The sequence below is a fragment of the Trifolium pratense genome, linkage group LG3 (genome assembly GCF_020283565.1).
Source record: "Trifolium pratense cultivar HEN17-A07 linkage group LG3, ARS_RC_1.1, whole genome shotgun sequence".
NCBI classification, from domain to species: Eukaryota; Viridiplantae; Streptophyta; class Magnoliopsida; order Fabales; family Fabaceae; genus Trifolium; species Trifolium pratense.
The window spans coordinates 12,511,236-12,528,911 of NC_060061.1; the positions used below are offsets into that span (position 1 = coordinate 12,511,236).

The 17,676-nt window shown below is 32.1% G+C and overlaps 3 protein-coding genes across 4 annotated transcripts; all 3 read left to right on the forward strand.

The window, feature by feature from the left end:
* Nucleotides 1–611: 611 nt before the first annotated feature.
* LOC123918470 (putative pentatricopeptide repeat-containing protein At5g52630) lies at nt 612–4,315 on the forward strand. Of its 2 annotated transcripts, XM_045970531.1 has the most exons (3): nt 618–2,693; nt 2,932–3,017; nt 3,769–4,315. In XM_045970531.1, exon 1 carries the CDS (start codon nt 864–866, stop codon nt 2,604–2,606), a length of 1,743 nt encoding a protein of 580 aa, XP_045826487.1. In that variant the 5' UTR covers nt 618–863; the 3' UTR covers nt 2,607–2,693; nt 2,932–3,017; nt 3,769–4,315. The 2 variants fall into 2 exon arrangements, with proteins under 2 accessions (XP_045826488.1, XP_045826487.1); XM_045970532.1 differs by lacking the exon at nt 3,769–4,315 and having other exon boundaries at nt 612–2,693; nt 2,932–3,243.
* Nucleotides 4,316–7,470: 3,155 nt separating this feature from the next.
* On the forward strand, nt 7,471–9,734 carry LOC123917779 (protein SRG1-like). The gene is made up of 4 exons (XM_045969604.1): nt 7,471–7,747; nt 8,022–8,266; nt 8,606–8,930; nt 9,421–9,734. Exons 1-4 carry the CDS (start codon nt 7,562–7,564, stop codon nt 9,670–9,672), a joined length of 1,008 nt encoding a protein of 335 aa, XP_045825560.1. The 5' UTR covers nt 7,471–7,561; the 3' UTR covers nt 9,673–9,734.
* Nucleotides 9,735–12,751: 3,017 nt separating this feature from the next.
* Nucleotides 12,752–16,198, forward strand: LOC123917775 (probable 2-oxoglutarate/Fe(II)-dependent dioxygenase). Its single transcript, XM_045969598.1, has 4 exons — nt 12,752–13,225; nt 13,577–13,824; nt 15,036–15,360; nt 15,738–16,198. Exons 1-4 carry the CDS (start codon nt 12,989–12,991, stop codon nt 16,002–16,004), a joined length of 1,077 nt encoding a protein of 358 aa, XP_045825554.1. The 5' UTR covers nt 12,752–12,988; the 3' UTR covers nt 16,005–16,198.
* The last annotated feature ends 1,478 nt before the right edge of the window (nt 16,199–17,676 follow it).

Here is a 17,676-nt window from a genome sequence, read left to right on the forward strand (position 1 = left end):
AAGACCATAATAAAACAATAAGGAAAAGAAAACATAAAGATTACCCCTATGCCTTCGGAGCACCTAAGCCCTCCTTGCCTCTCCTTGGAGTTATCATAACTCTCTCTTGAGTATCACTATTGTTGAGTGATTTATTAGTGAATAATAGTGAAGGAGGAGGACTCTATTTATAGTTCTTCACCTGAGTTTTGGGCTTTTCTGCGCACCCATCGTGGTCACGATGGCGTGTAATTTTGCCTTATCGTGGCCACGATGGATCATATCGTGGTACGATAGAAGATCTTCTCCGGATTTTCTGTTTTTCTTTAACCGCCTTCATCATGGTATGATGGAAATGATTTGTTGCAGATTTTCTTCGATTTAAACCGCCTTCTCATCGCACCACGCTGGATCTCATCGTAGGTACGATGACTTGCGCTGTTTATTACGTTTTTGCCATTTTTTATGCTTTTTCCACTTTTCTTGCTTCTGGGCCAAGTAATTTCACTTTTCCAGGAATTTATTTGCTTTTGAGCTTCAATTGCTATTAAAACTACCTTATATTACTACTAAAAACACATCATATAATTGACTGTCTTCGGTATACTAAGCATTACCATCCCTTATTATTTAAGTTTACTTAGGCAGTGGTGGATTGGATAGCTTATTTTATTTGTTGTTTTGTAAAGCTTCTCAATCACTTGCGAAATAAGTTGAAGCAAAGTTGGATTTTTTCAGCTTGTTTGTTTAGAAGATAACTTCCCCGAGAATGTCTTCATTTGAGGAACACATATATCTACTTGATTCCTTCTGTTGTTAACATTTTCTTAACGACATTTACCTAAGAAGTTTATGAACACATTCAAGTTTCAATCTCAACAACAATGGTTTACTATGATCATCACAAAGAAACAACCCATTCAAGTTTCAATCTCAACAACAATAAGAGTTCCGATCCCCGTGCAACCCATGCACAAGTCATAAAATCCAACGTAACAAAAAACATTGCAGTATTCAACAACCTCATAACACACTACTTCAAATCCAACCTCTCATCCTACGCATACACCTTGTTCCATCAAATCCCTTCTCCCAACGTTGTAACATGGACTGCACTCATCACTGCAAATTCCAACACCCTTCTCTCCCTCAACCATTTCCTCTCCATGCTTCGTCATTCTACTCTCCCTACCCACCGCACAATTACCTCCCTTTTTGCTACCTGCGCCTCCCTCTCTTCCCTTTCCTTTGGTCTCTCACTTCACTCTCTCACCCTCAAACTCGCTCTCTCTCACCACCCTTTTTCCGCATCATCTCTCGTCACGTTTTACTCTAAATGTAAACTTCCCAGCCATGCACTCAAAGTGTTTGATGAAACTCCCCACAGAGATAATTTTTCTTATTCTGCTATTATTGTTGCTCTTGCTAAGAACTTTTGTTATTCAGACGCTCTTATGCTCTTTGCTGATATGAGGTTTCAGGGTTTTGATTCTACTGAACATAGTGTTTCCGGTGGTTTACGGGCTGCTGCTCAGCTTGCTGCATTGGAGCAGTGTAGGATTATTCATGGACATGCTGTTGTTGTTGGTCTTGATTCAAATGTTGTGGTTGCTACTTCTCTTGTTGATGGGTATGGTAAAACGGGTCTTGTTAACGATGCAAGACGGGTTTTTGAGGATAATTTGTATTGTATGAATGTTGTGGGTTGGAATGCAATGATGGCTGGTTATGCAACACAAGGGGATTGTGAATCTACTCTTGAACTGTTTCATTCTATGGAAGCTTGTGGGTTTGTGCCTGATGAGTATAGTTTTTTGGCGATTCTAACGTCATTGTATAATGCTGGGATGTTTTTGCAGATTGATGTGTGGTTGAATAGGATGAAAGTGGATTATGGTTTGGAACCCGCACTTGAGCATTATACATGTTTGGTGGGTGGAATGGCTCGAGCTGGGCAATTGGAGAAGGCGGAGAGGATAGCAATGACAATGCCTTTTGAGCCAGATGCAGCGGTTTGGCGAGCTTTGCTATCTGCTTGTGCAGACCACGGTGCAGTTGATAAAGCTAGGGTTATGGCTAAGAGGTTATTGGAACTAGAGCCTCACGATGATTCTGCTTTTGTTATTGTTGCTAATGTGTTGTCGGCTGCTGGAAGGTGGGATGATGTTGCGGAGTTGAGGAAGTTGATGAAAGATAAGAGGGTGCAGAAGAAAGGAGGAAGGAGTTGGATTGAGGTGCAGGGGAAAGTTCATGTTTTTGTAGCAGGGGATTGGAGGCATGAGAGGTCATTGGAGATTTATCAGAAGTTGGCTGAACTGATGGGGGAAATCGAGAAATTAGGATATGTTCCTGTTTGGTCTGAGTTGTTGCATAATGTTGGGGAAGAAAAGAGAAAGGAAGCTCTTTGGTATCACAGTGAGAAGTTAGCGGTTGCTTTTGGAGTGCTGTGTGGATCTGTCCCACTGGGTAAGCCACTAAGGATTGTAAAGAATTTGAGGATTTGTAAAGATTGTCACGAGGCTTTTAAGTATATGACTAGAGTTTTAGAAAGGGAAATTATTGTCAGGGACGTCAACAGATACCACAGATTTGTTAACGGTGATTGTACTTGTAGAGACATATGGTAGCATAGACTAATGACGGTAAACATGTTTGAAGCTCGTTTCCCATGACCAATAGTGCTGGTGAAACAGAACTATGTTTTCCTCATAATTGTAAGTCTAATTTAATTTGTAATTCCTATCATTCGTTTTCTTTATTTTGTTCAACCTTTAACCAATTTTTACTTAAGAAGTTAAGATATATCATCACAATCTCATTTCGAGTGATAGTCTAGCAAGTGAACTGTGAAATTGAAAATTTCCGTTTATAAATCTATTGCAATTGCTAACAAGGAAGTGCCTGAAATTATTTATTTGCAAATTAAGTTGTTTATTTGTACGACCATTACAGGAGATGCAGATAAGGAGGACAGGCGGCAGGTTTACACTCAAACTGCCGGAGGACTGATGCTTGCACAACAATCTCAATACGATAAGGTGATTGGGAAATTTTCTGCCTCTCTTAACTATTACTACTTGTAGGAGACATGCTACTTAAAGTTTAAAGTTTAAACCCCATGCTTGTCCTATTTCTTGATTGTTAATATCCTGAATTTGAGAGGGTGTTTGGAAAATCTTACTTGGACTTGTTAACATTTGTATAGATGTTTGGAAAAGTTTATCAAAATAATTTATGACATGCTCATAAGTTATTTTTAGCTTATTTTAAAAAGCTCATAGAAACATCTTTTACAAAGTTTGTGTGGCGTTACTCCTCATTCTTTTCTCAATTTTAAAACAATTTTATACATAAATACCTACACAATAAGCTCTTATAAAATAAGTGCTCAATTAAATTGTTATACCAAGTTTTCAAAAAAAAAAAAAAGAAAAGAAAAATTGTTAGCCCAAACGTACCGTAAAAGAAAATACAAAAAAAAAAAAACGATATAGGTTGGTTTGGACTTTGGCAAGTGAATTGTCTCAGCCATTTTCTTAGTGAGTATATGTCTCAACTCCTTCCAACTTTATCACACATGTTAGCTCCCTTCCAGTTTGATTGCACGACTGTTTTCAGTTCACCCAATTCTTAACTACTATGTTAAATCAAATTCGATCGGTGAATAATCGCTTACAATTGCTTGATATCAACTATAAAAATATCGATCCTATTTTCTTACCTTTGTTATTGTTTTTTGCTTTTCGACTTTTCTATATGTATAAAAAATAACACCATATTTCTTTCCAGTTCTCATCACTTGAAAGACTGCATTATGCATTCATCAAATTCAGAAGGATATTAGGGAGTGTGCAGTGGAGAAGGGTTACATGTTGTTGGATACAAAAAGGAATTACTTAGAATTTAACAGATGCGCAAAGGTTGATATATAAGACTGGCAAAGTGTTTATTAAAGGAGCAAGATGTAGATTTTTACGAGAGAAAAATAGTGTAATTCTATAATGTAACTTTCTCTACTATATATCACATAAGAAGGGAAGAAAGTGTATATTCTAATCTAATATAAAAGTAATAAGAGTAGCGAGTAAGGTAATTTAAGCTTAATTTAAATGAAGGGAATGGTATTTATTCAGTAAATTTGTGTGCATTTTAATGAAAGTCATATGTCAAAAAAAGAGAAAGGCATAAGAATTATTGGATAAATAAATCACTCTCGTTAGTTGCAGGTAAAGAATAGGAATGCACATAGTCGAACTAGACTTTGTAAGGTCCAAATATGATCTTGTGAAAAAATTCAAAATTTAGGTTGATAATTATTCCCTCTAATCTTTAAATAAGAAAAATTGTGTTTTTTAGATTTATGAAATGATTGATGTATTTGATCTATTTTTTAAAACTAAATATATTAATTATTCCATGAATCAAAAAAGCAAACTTATTTTTTATATGAAGAACTAGAGAGGAAAAAAAATTCAAAACAAAAAACTCACAATCACCCTAGCTGCCCCTAAACAAACAAGGTAGAATATTGATTAAAAAAAAAAAAACAGGTAGAAATGTTTATAGACTCCTGTGTCTGCGTCCGTCAACTCAAAAAACATTGCTTCTCCAAAAAATTTCAATAGCGGAAAGAAAGAGCATGTGGAAAAACGTGGCAAGATTCTCAATTAATTTTCTTCATTTGAAAGAAGGTTAGTTTAGATTATCTTATTTTTGAACTTATGTAATTTTTTTTTTGAAGCAGAATTTATGCAATTTTTATATATTATTATAAATATAAATTTGTAAAGGTAGTTTATGATAAAATAGTTTATAAAAATACAATTTTCACTAGTATGAACTTATAAAATAACATAAAACTTAATTTATATTGGATAAGCTAAAAAATAAGCTAATTCAAAGAGACCCAAATCTTTATTTTTAGACAAACAAATAAAAATCTAACGAAGAAAAGTAATTATACATGTGTGCATACTAAAAATTTTGGTTAATACTTTCTTAAAGATAACCTAGTCGCTAGTTGTTAAGAATATTGTTATAAAGGGTTGAAGTTCAAATTCTAGATTTTTTACTTTTTTTTACACATATAATTGTGAGTCTAGCTGGTAAATTATTGGAGAAAAAAATAAAATACTTATTAGTTGGTGAAAAGCCAATAATAGTCTTTATTTCGGTATATGAAATTAAATAAAAGAAACGCAACAAAAATAAGAGAAGAAAAAACTAAAAATAACTAAACCTCTAAATATTTGTTGGACATTTGATTGTTGGGTTGACCATAGCTTTTTTTATTCTTTATGATCATATTGAAATGACTTTATAAAATACTTAAAAATACCCTTAAAAAATAAAATTAACTAGAGGTTTTTTTTTTCTTTTCTTTTTCTTAACTGCAATTAAAACTAGGTGCTACTTCAAGGATTTCAGCAAAGGATCCAAGCTAATATGTATGAGTGTTCAAATCCAAACCAATCTAGTTAAAAATCGAAAACCGATTCAAAAAAACCGAAAACCGTAAAAAATCGAATAATTTTGGATGCATTTGGATGCCCTTTTGTAAAAACCGCTGGATCGGATCGGATTTTGGATTGATTTCTCAAAACCGATCCAAACCGAACCAAACCGCATACATATATTTTAATACTTATTTTTCTTTTTATTAGTATGATATATTACATTAACCGATATATATTGGTTTTAAATTAGTTTATATATCTTGTAGTTACTCCAAATTCATATAAAATCCCATGGTTAAAACTCGATTGTCATAACGGCAACAATCCTAAATTTTTTATTAGTTCTTTTTCTTTTGCATAATAATACTCTTTGATTTCCTCTTGAAATTTTGAAAATATGACTTTCTAAACCGTCCACCAAGTATCCTATATGTATAATTAGTTGTTTGCTTAATTTTCTTTTCTAATAGTTTCAGATAAAATATATTTTTTATATTACAAGTATTTATGCATTGTTTATTTAAAAACCGAATAAAACCAAACTAATCGAACCGAAGTAAACCGCATAAAATCGGATTGGATCGGATATTTTTCTTAGTCATCCAAAAACTGAACCAAACCGCATGCTATTTTTTCTTTGGATCGGATGACTTTTTGCCTCATAACCGATCCAAACCGAACCGCGAGCACCCCTACTAATATGTGTTCTAGATCTACAGACATGTACTACTACTACCAACCATAACCATAAATAGAATACATTAAGAGAAATGATATTTTAATTTTTAAAATGTTTAATTTACAACATTTAAAATAAACATTTTTTTAAGCCACTAGGTTTGGTCTAATGGTGAGAGGTTTGGATAGTACGTTATATGTCATGGGTTGGATCCCAACTCATTGTAAACAAAAAAAAAACATTTTTTTTACTAAGAAATAAACATTTTTTTTGTTGTTGGATAATTTAGTAATTAAAAATTCCACTCTTAAAATTGATAAGTAAGGTGTCCAGAGTTCCAACCCTGACCACCTACATATAAAATACGAGGTTCCTATCAACTGAATTAAGTTTAAGTTCATTGTAATATAGTATAGGTTCTTATCAGTTTAAGTTCATTGTATTATAGTATAGGTTCTTAAGATACATATTAACATTTGCCTTTAACAAATACACAAATAAATAAAGCACTAATAATTTCATAGGAATAAATCTACTAGTACTACTTAACAAAATAGACTAAAGATCGTTAGTTTTTTTGTTGGTGAGGGAAGAAGACAGATTAAAGATCGTTAGATTTTAGCTATAAGAGACGACTTTAATTAAACAAACGAATTAAGGAATCATCTATACATGACATGTTCTGAGCTTGAGTAAATTAAAATCGTTATTTTTTTCTTGGCACAAAGTCAAATCATTATTAGTACTAGAAAGAAAGCTTCTTAAAAAAAAAATGTACTAGAAAGAAAGAAGTCCATGTGGCACATGGAAATGGAAATATTCTCAATTCAATCTTCTATTTTTTATTTTTTTTTATTTTGGTACATAATTCAATCTTCTATTTTATAGATTTTTCATTCTTAAAAAATAGTAAGAGTTCACCTTGAGCATAACATCACTATTTATAACGAATATTATTATGTGTACCAATTAATTTATATCGTGATGCATCAATTCAAAGTAGGAAAAATCTTAATGCTGAAATAATATTTTAAAAAATATTTACATTTACCTTATTTCGAAAATACTAGTGATGCTATTAGGAAAAACCTCTCAAATTCAAAATATGTCTTTTTATCGTTAGACCAAATTGTAATTCACTATGGCAAATAATTAATGGCCATCATGGACTGCATTGTTTAATTAGTCATAGTCAATAATATGCTCATTTCATGTTTTAAATAATATTTTTTAAACCGCAAGAACAGGTCCAAAACTGAATATTGTTGCATTATACATAATATGCTATGCATTATAAATACCAATCCTATGTAACCATACATTTGCATCATAAACAAACAAATTAATCAACAACATGGTATCATCATCATCTCATGTTACTAATAATGTCTTTACAAGCTCTCGTTCTTTTCTTGGTGTTTTAGATGAAGTGATCAATAAACCCCAAATGGGAATACCAGAAATGTTCATTCGTTCAGATAAAGAACCTTTAATTGATCTATCAATCAATGATAAAACCAATCCTTTGCCAACAATTCCCATCTTTGACTTTCAAACATTGCTATGTGCTGGTGACAATAGTACTGAACTTGAGAAGTTATTCTCAGCATGCAAAGATTGGGGCTTCTTTCAGGTTTGTATACAATCGTCACTCGTCAGTATAAAACAGTTTTACAGATACATCCAATCACATCTAACGACATAGATATTTGTTGACATGTTTTAGGAACTAATATAATAAAGTGACACACTGAATGAATATACTCTAACCGTGTATAAACATTAAATTCTATAAAGTTATTATAGAGTGCAACTTCTGCAAAATCATGGTGGACGATCGTGATTCTGATGCATCCACCGTGATTTTAAACATAGGCTAAATATTTGATGTCATTAACATTGTGCAGGTAGTGAATCATGGTGTTAGTTCTGAATTACTTGAGAAGCTGAAATTTGAGATTGAGAATTTTTTCAAACTTCCAGTTGAAATGAAAACAAAATACAAAATAAAACCAGGGGATGTTCAAGGTTATGGAACTGTCATTAGATGTGAAGGTCAAAAACTTGATTGGGGTGATAGATTCTTCATGGTTACAAATCCTGTTGAGATAAGAAAGCCACATCTTTTTCCTCAACTCCCTTCATCACTAAGGTACCTTTAATTTATTCCTTTTCCTTCACATTACTTCATCCGTAATCCGTCCCTAATCTGTCAAAAAAAAAATAATATAATTTTAGACGCAAAATTTTCTGTCTAAAATAATTTTTATTCGAAATTGTTGATTATCTATCTAATTGTGATATTTGATATCTAGCTAATCGACCGTAAGTGCAAGTTTGCAATTGCAACATAACTGCAATTTCGGTCAAATTAATCGTCTTTATCTGTAATTCTCTATAATTTTTTTAAACGATTAAAACCTAAATATTAGATATATTGTATACTATTAATTATACAAATGAACCTCATTTTTTCTATGCATATGTGAAGGGATACCTTGGAGGCATATATCTCAGAATTGAAGAAACTTGGCATGGCAATTCTTGGATTATTAGGAAAAGGTATAAAGATGAATATGAAGGAAGTGGAGAAGATATTTGATGATGGAAATCAATCAATGAGGATGACATACTATCCTCCATGCTCGCAACCGGAGCTTGTTGACGGCATTAACCCTCACTCCGATGGCTCCGCAATAACCATCCTTAACCAGATTAATGGTGTTGAAGGACTTGAGATTAAGAAAGATGGTGTTTGGATTCCTGTGACCTTTCTTCCAGATGCTTTTGTAATTAATATTGGAGACATTATGGAGGTTTGTCATAATACTTTTCTCTCCTTTTCATTGTTTTTATTTTGACTATGAAATAAAACACTCATGCAAGGGGTCGTCTCTGACATTTTGGAAATACGGTAGGATTATTAAAAATAGGCTTTAATAAAAAAAAACTCAAAAAAATTCGATGAGCTAGTTTATTGGTCTTCCCAAACAGAGCAAAAGTGTCGGTATCGACTTTGTTGTGGCCTCTTAAAATAGAAGTCAAATCTTATATGAAACAGTTATAAAATAAAATACTTTGTTATTATATGATGGGGTAACCATACCATTATTGTATCACAAAATAATGCTAAATGCAACATTTGTGCCATGATGTAATAAGCATTATTTGTAGTACCAATATTTTATTGTGAAAACAAATGATTTGTCTACTACTGCAAACAACCATGGCTTGTCTAACTCATAATGAAAATGAATAATATCCTTAATTCTAACTCATAATTAATTTGGATGATTTTGTTTACAGATTATAAGCAATGGAGTGTATAACAGCATATTGCATAGGGTAACAGTAAACAAAGAAAAGGAGAGAGTTTCTATCGGAATGTTCTTCAACCCCAAATTTGAAGCAGAGATTGGACCTGTCAAGAGTTTAATAACTTCTGAAAACCCAGCTTTGTTCAAAACCTTGTCGATGGAAGATTACAACAAATCCTTTTTTTCAAGAAATCTTGATGGGAAGACAAACTTGGAGAGAATGAGACAGAACAAAAGTTAATTTTCATATAAAAGATTTAGGTTGGTTTGATCCGCAAAATATATGTACTAGGCAGAAGAATATAAGACAACACAATACAAGATAAAATTTAGGCTTAACTACACATTTGATCCCTTACGTTTATTTTAGGTTTCAAGTTAGTCATTTCCGTCAATTTTGTCACATGTGGCAGCCAATTTGCATATGTGGACAGACACGTGGCACTTAGACACACTGACACGTGTATTGTTCAAACAGTGTTAGTGACAAAACTAACGGAAAGGACTAACTTGAAACATAAAATAAACGTAAATGACCAAATTGACACTTTTTAAACATAAGGGACCAAATTGAAACCTAAAATAAACGTAAGGGACCAAATGTGTAGTTAAGCCTAAAGTTTATGTTATTGATCAAATTTTGTCTTTACGATATTTGGTAGATAAAATGTTATTTTTGTAATATTTTAAACAACTTGTGCAAAGGATAAAAAGTTGTCTTGGAGTTTGTGTGGTGAACATAAATTTCAATTTTTGTCCTGTCTCTTGACCCTAGTTTGTCCAGCCCCATGAACAGTTTTAAAAATCAAACACGGTTTATGGCCGAAACTGTTCTGTCAAGTCCCTTTTTTTTTTGTAATTCAAGAGTTAATTGAGTTGACTATATTTTAACATGTGTCATTAGGGCAAAGACACATGTTAGCGAGACCTAAAACTAATTATATTTTAAATTTTTCTAAAATTGCAAAAGTGACTTATAATATAGAATAAATATTATCTACACTTTACATACAATAATGACAAATACACTAATACTTGATAATTTTTTTATGCATGCTAAAAATAATTTCGTTAAGAAATCTCACATCAGTTGAGAGATGATTTGATTAAGTGTTTATAAAGTAGAGACAATTCCTGTTAGGTCATCACAAGGGGCAGCCTGGGGATCATCCACATTTGGTTCAAGTCCCTTATTTTTTAGTAATTCAAGAGTTAATTGAGTTGACTATATTTTAACATGTGTCATTAACCCGAAACTTTAAGGTGTTAAGTTTATGAGTCTTCTTACTTATAAAGTGTTCAACCTTCATTTTTCTAAGCAATGTGAGACTTAACTAACAACCATTCCAACTTCAATAACTACATAGAAATTTCACACCCCTTATTGTTACTTTGTCAAATTTTTAATGATCATTGCTTGCATGAATCAAAATTGCATTAATTAACACGAGTTTTTACGAAGATTGTTTGAGTTTTTACTCATTAGTTGTGACTTGAGTTTGAATAAAGAAATTCCTTGTTGGCTATATTTAAACTGAATCATAAATGTTGAACAAAAAAATTAAAATTAAATAAACTCAATCATAAACCTCCTCTTTATAAGATTGGTGGTTGTTTGTTCCTAATGTTGCATGAATGTTTGATTTCCTGATCGATTTTTGCTGTTGCAAAAATCATAATTATGCCCCAAAAATAAATAAATAAACTAGAATAAAAAAGAAGTATTCTTGAAACAATGGATAAATAAAGAAAGTTACACTCCTCTTCTTTGAGAAATCGTTGTATTACACTTTCCTTTCTTGAACTAATGAATAAAAACCGAGTTCGAATTTTTGGTGGAACAATTCTTATTCGGAAAACTGTTCAAGTGATTAATGAATTATTTTCGGGCATTTTTTTTTGAAAAAAACCGAGTTCAAATTTTAGGTGGCTCAATTATTTACTAGAGCTTATTTAGGTTCATGTTGCTTTTAACTCGTCGAAAACAGGACGGTGGTGGGGCAGACCTACTTAGGCGGTTGAGTTTAAAATGTCACCCGTCCTCTTCTTTGGTGGACCTATCTATCATACAATTTTTTTTTTGTCTTATGAAGTGGACAAGCACAACCGAAATTTATAGACACAATTGTGATGTTCCAAATTCGAACCCAAATTAAAGTGTTTCACCTTACATTATCAGCATTTTTCGATTGAGTTAAAACTTATGAACAATAATAAGTTGTAGCTCTTATATACCAACAAAAAACTGAGTTATTTACATGATTTGTTGTTGGAGATCTTCTTTTGTCGTCCAACCTATTTCTCCCGCATCCTATGCGTTTCCCTTTTTACCATTCTGCTATTTTTTTTTATTATTTATTTAACAAACTCTTATGCTACTTAACTAACAAACGTTAATAAAAATGAATTTTTTTGAAAAATAAAAAATGCCAAATCTAGTAGGGTATTTTTGGGGAATATTCGCTACCTAAATAGCAGACAATAATAGTTTTCTTAAGTTCCTAAAACATGCAAGAAAATGAATAGAATGACAAAAGAAAATCTATTGTTGCTGTTATCGCCGGTCCCGTGTTCCTTCATTTTTTTTTTATCAATTAAATTGGACAGACCAACTTAAGAGGCCCATTTAAATCTGCCTAAAATTGCTAGTCGGACTTGACCATTTTTGTCATCTTATGCATTACCCCATTCTTGCCTCACACAATATTGGTAACCAGTCATTAAATTTGATAAAAATAAAAAATAAAATCAAATAGCGTAATAGTTATTTTTTTAGGTAAAATATTTAACTCATTTCATTCATTATATCTTGAATACATGTCAAAATATCAATAAATAAGTGTAAATTAGCTAAAAATAGGGCCACTTTTACAAGAGTGTGAGCAACCTCATTGACTTGTCTCCGAACGAACTGAGTTCCTTAAATTGTTTGACAAAATAGTCTACAATCTAAAATAATATCATCGAAAGCTGAGACGTTTGATCGATTACTATAAATATTATCCACCACACACTTGGAATCTAGCTCAAAGTCCACTTTGTCAAGTTTTAAATCATGAACCCAATTTAGAGCGGTTAACAATCCCAAGGCTTCACCGGTATCTACTTCAAGTATGGGTGAAAACCATTCTGTTTTAGCATAATAGTTATTTTGTTGGTTTATAATGGAGTAAAAGATCGAACCTAAAATGTTATGCATATTACTCAAACCATTCACCACTAAATCAAATTTAGTGACTTAAATAGCTTAATAAATTTTATCAACTGAATAGCTCAATACTTCACATATAAAATTTTGCATATCAACGTTTCTACCAACTAAATTGTATTTATCGAAGAAAAAAAAAAAAAAAAAAACTTATGAGGTGGAGTAGTAAACTGCCGAATGTGTTAATTAAAAATGTTAATCATTAGTATTATGAGTATTATGAGTTTAAAAATGTTAATCATTAGTATATATATAACCCCCTTTCTCAACATGTATAGTGTAACATTTTCCACTCCTAGTATCATTTAATAATCAAACAACTATTTGTGTATGCTCAATTGCAGAAGTTATGGAAACTAAATCTCTGATTGTGCCCTCTGTCCAGGAAATAGTAAAAGAGCCATTGACAAGAGTTCCAGAACGTTATATTCGTCCACATCATGACCGTCCAATACTATCTACAATTACACCTTTACCCCAACTTCCTGTGATTGATCTTAGCATATTGATGTCCGAAGATCTCAATCTAAAGGAACCTGAGCTTCATAAATTACACTCTGCCTGCAAAGAGTGGGGATTTTTTCAGGTTATTACAACAATTTTGTTTTTTGACAAATTATTTATTTAATAATTCACATGTTATAGTTTATTTTTCTGAATAGTCCACAAATTCTAGCTCAATTAACAGTAATGTCAAAATCGCTAGGTCAAACCTCAATCTATTCATTTTGTATGTGCGAGTTTTCAATGACTTATCATTTATATCTATCGGAAAAAAAAAGTAGAAGTCCTAACATAGTTGCATATAAAAGCACACACTTTAAATTTTTATTGAAATAGAAATAATATTATCACTGTATTTTTATTTTTAAATACTGTAATTGATTTTACCAGTGATAATGGTTTTGACTTATATATGTGCAATCATTAATTATAGTTGATTAATCATGGAGTGAGCACTTCATTGGTGGAAAATGTGAAGATAGGTGCTAAGGAATTTTATAATCTTCCAATTGAAGAGAAACTGAAGTTTAGTCAGAAAGAGGGAGATGTTGAAGGTTATGGGCAGGCCTTTGTAATGTCTGAGGAACAAAAATTAGATTGGGCAGATATGTTTTTTCTGGTTACTTTGCCACCAAACAAGAGGAAACCCCATTTATTCCCTAAACTCCCCTTACCATTCAGGTTCTCTTTCTCTACTCTTTTTCTTAATTTTTATTTTATTTTTTAAAATTTGCATGTCTTATGAGTATAAGCAGCGTTGTTTTTATTGTTCCTCTCACAAAGAAAAATATTGTCTTTTAATAATAAAAAACTGTCTCTTTGTGAGACGAATTGCAAAAACAACACTTAAAAACATTTCATATAAATTTTATCCTTAAAAAAGTATCATACAAGAGGATAGAAAGCCAATTCGCCCTCAAATCTTATTGTGATTCACACCCGTAAAAAACATAATAGAAAGTCGTTAATTTTTTACTTTTTTTAAAAAGGGGGACAACTAGATATGATAATTTTAGGGTATCTTTCGAAAATGCTTAATGATCATATATAAATTCTTTTTATTGATTTTAAAAGTATTTTATCATTTTTTTTAACTTAGAAATAGAAGTCTTTCACACAATTGTATAGTCTAAGATAAGATAAGACATCAATTGCTAGGCATATTGCATAAATTGTATCATCATGAATCTTAATCCAATTAGAATATTAGATTAGCATATATTGTTGATGTTTTGAAACACGGCGATATAATGCGCAGTGTTATAAATCTCAAAGTATGGAGTTTGAAAAATAAACGCAAACATAAATTATTAGCTTAATTTTTTTTGTATCATATGAGACATGTTAATTAAGTGATTATAACAAAAAAAAAGGGACATTGACAAAGTGACAAAACAGAACAAACAACAAAGAAAGTGACTCCAAAACCACATGTTGTCAAGATGATATCACCCCAAACCATAACCTAGCCGGCTTTCTTAATTATACTAAAAAAGATATTTAAAAAAAAGTAGTACATATTGTAGGACTAAGGTGCAAGTCTTATTATATACTTCGTTCATATCTTTTTTATAAGAGATATATGAATAAAAAAATAGATATGACTAAATACATCAATTTTGAGAGGAGTAGGTTGTCTCCAGTGGGATTTCCACTAGATTCTCTACAGTGATCATATCGGCTCTTAAAAATCATTTTTGATTTAATTATTAGCAAACAAAAAAAATGAGTGGTCAAGATTACACTGGATAAAAAACGTCACTGGAGACAATCTTTTTCCAATTTTTAGTTATTTTAATGTTTCTTATGGAATGGAGAAATATATATTATTTTTTAATGCAATTGTATTTTACAAAAAAAAATAAAAAGGATTAATTCATTTTATCATACAGAGATCATTTAGAGACCTATTCTGAAGTGCTGAAAAACCTGGCCATCCAAATCATTGACATTATGGCAAATGCCCTTAAAGTTGACACCAAGGAAATTAGAGAGTTATTTGGTGAAGCAGCTCAATCAACAAGGATTAATTATTATCCACCATGTCCCCAACCAGAGCTTGTTATAGGACTTAATTCTCATTCTGATGGTGGTGGTCTCACCATCCTTCTCCAAGGCAATGAAGTAGAAGGTCTTCAAATTAAAAAAAATGGATTTTGGATTCCTGTCAAACCCCTCCCTAATGCTTTCATCATCAACCTTGGAGACATGTTGGAGGTAAACTATTAATTATTGGTTCTTTCATTAATTAAAGTCTGACCAACAATTATTTTCATAAGAAATCGATCTCAAGTTCTTCCGAACGACTCATCATAGTGGCAGCTTATATAAGATGATTTTTATTTTGGTTTGAGCTTATATAAGATTTTTTTCCCACTACCAGTATTCGGCCCACTAGACCGTCTAATCTGGTTCGGGGGTCAGTTCCGACATCAAGTGGTTCCAGCCCCTCCGGTCGCAGTTGCGGGGCATCGAACCGTGATCCTCCCTACTAAGTCCAGCATCAATCACTACTAAACCAACTAAGATTGCTTATATAAGATGTTTTGTCTTTATATATAACATTGTGAACTTATTAATTATTTGGTATGCAGATATTAACAAATGGAATTTATCCAAGCATTGAACACAGAGCAATGGTGGACTTAAATAAGGAAAGAATTTCAATAGCTACATTTTACAGCCCTGGTTGGGAAGCAATTTTACGTCCAGCATCAACCCTTGTTACTCCAAAAACACCAGCACTATTCAAAACAATTAGTGTAAAAGAATTCTATATGGGATACCTTGGAGGAGAACTCAGTGGAAAATCATACCTTGATAGCTTGAGGATCCAAAATGAAGATCAGAAACACTCTTAAGTGCTAAATGATCAACGATGGAAATTTAACTGGAGAATTATATATATAAGCAGCTCATAAGCATGCTTATATGTACAAAACACTATGTATGAGATCATAAATACATATAAAAAAATACTTTTGTATTAAATTGACAATGTTATGGACTTCATTTATTTTCTTATAATAAAATTGAGTATATGCATTTTCATTCATATATAGTTTTTTTTTCTTGTCCTTAAATTAGTGTGTTTTTTTCCGCACAAGTATTCGGTTTACTGGACTACTTAATCTAATTCAAAGGTCAGTTTTGACATCAAGTGGTTCTAGCCCATTTCCGATCATAGTTGTGGGAGGTCGAACTGTGGTCATCCCTACCAAATTCAGCGTCAATCACCATTGAAATAAAAAATCCTGTATTGCCTTTCCATAGTATGTATTTAGGGTATGGTGGACAATAGGTGCAACCGTCTAAGACCCTTAATTGGAAGACCCAATATTTTTTGTTATCCTCGTTGAGAAATGAATTTATCAATGTTCATTTAATGTGTGGAAGTTGAACCAATGTGATTGGAAATGAAAAAAAATATATATACACTAGTCTCGAAGGACATGGAACTAATGAAGTGTGAATTGAAAAAAGTGGGAAAGAGTCTCACATCGGAGAGAACACACTCTCTAGTTGTGTTTATATATCTAAAGGTGACTACTTAGGATGTGCCCCAAGAGATACTTGTTTTGTAAACGGTAGACCACTCCTAACCATCACACACACTACTCCTAACCATCACACGCGCTACTACAAAAGTGACTTTTAATTAGGCATGGCAATGCGGCGGGGCGGGGACGGGTTTTGCCCTCCCCAAATTCAAACCCATAAAGTCCAGGTTTCCCCAAACCCATCCCAAATTCGAGCGGGGATAAAAATGATAACCTCAAACCCATACCCAACGGGGATCGGGTATCCCCATCGGATTTCGGGTATCCCCATTACGCCTCTTTCCACATGAATTTAGATTATATTTTAGTATTTTTTTATTAACAAAAAAAGTTAAATATCCAAAATTATTTTCTCTCAACAATATTTTTTTAAATAAAGAAAAAAAATAGAATGGTTTGTTTAATACTCAAATTAAAATAAAAAATAAATATATAAACGTAATTTAAGAGATTGTTTAAGCGTTTCTAATTTAAAAGAGGTGAAATCTAATTTGTAGTATAAGTGGGGCGGGTTCAGAGTGGGTATCAATCTATCTATTACCCGCCCCAAACCCATTTTTTGAAATCGGGGAAAACCCAAACCCGAACCCAAACCCAATCAACTCGGGTTTTCCCCGTCAAAGCGGGTATGGTTTGTTGGGAATAATGCCTAAATATCTTTTTTGGAAGATTTTATATTTAAATATAGTTTAGATTTATATTTGAAATAAAATAATATTAGGGTTTATGATTTATATTTCTGTTAGAATATCTAAGATTTGTTTAGAATTTATTATAGGATTAGTTTCTTTTTTTTAAAATATATGATTTGTTTTTATGTAGCTCTATATATAGAGCCATAAACATGATGAATAAAAGAAGAACTTTAGTATTCTTCATATAACCCTATATTTGAGGAGAGTTTTCTCCCTAAATTTATATCTCACCAAATTCCGCAATACAAAAACACAAAAAACCATATCAGTGGCATCAG

Coding starts and splice junctions, on each gene's coding strand:
- LOC123918470 (XM_045970532.1), top strand. CDS start 864: ATGGTTTACTATGATCATCACAAAGAAACAACCCATTCAAGTTTCAAT.
- LOC123917779 (XM_045969604.1), top strand. CDS start 7,562: ATGGGAATACCAGAAATGTTCATTCGTTCAGATAAAGAACCTTTAATT. Junction 7,748..8,021: donor AAGATTGGGGCTTCTTTCAG/GTTTGTATACAA, acceptor AACATTGTGCAG/GTAGTGAATCATGGTGTTAG. Junction 8,931..9,420: donor ATATTGGAGACATTATGGAG/GTTTGTCATAAT, acceptor TTTTGTTTACAG/ATTATAAGCAATGGAGTGTA.
- LOC123917775 (XM_045969598.1), top strand. CDS start 12,989: ATGGAAACTAAATCTCTGATTGTGCCCTCTGTCCAGGAAATAGTAAAA. Junction 13,226..13,576: donor AAGAGTGGGGATTTTTTCAG/GTTATTACAACA, acceptor CATTAATTATAG/TTGATTAATCATGGAGTGAG. Junction 13,825..15,035: donor AAACTCCCCTTACCATTCAG/GTTCTCTTTCTC, acceptor TTTATCATACAG/AGATCATTTAGAGACCTATT.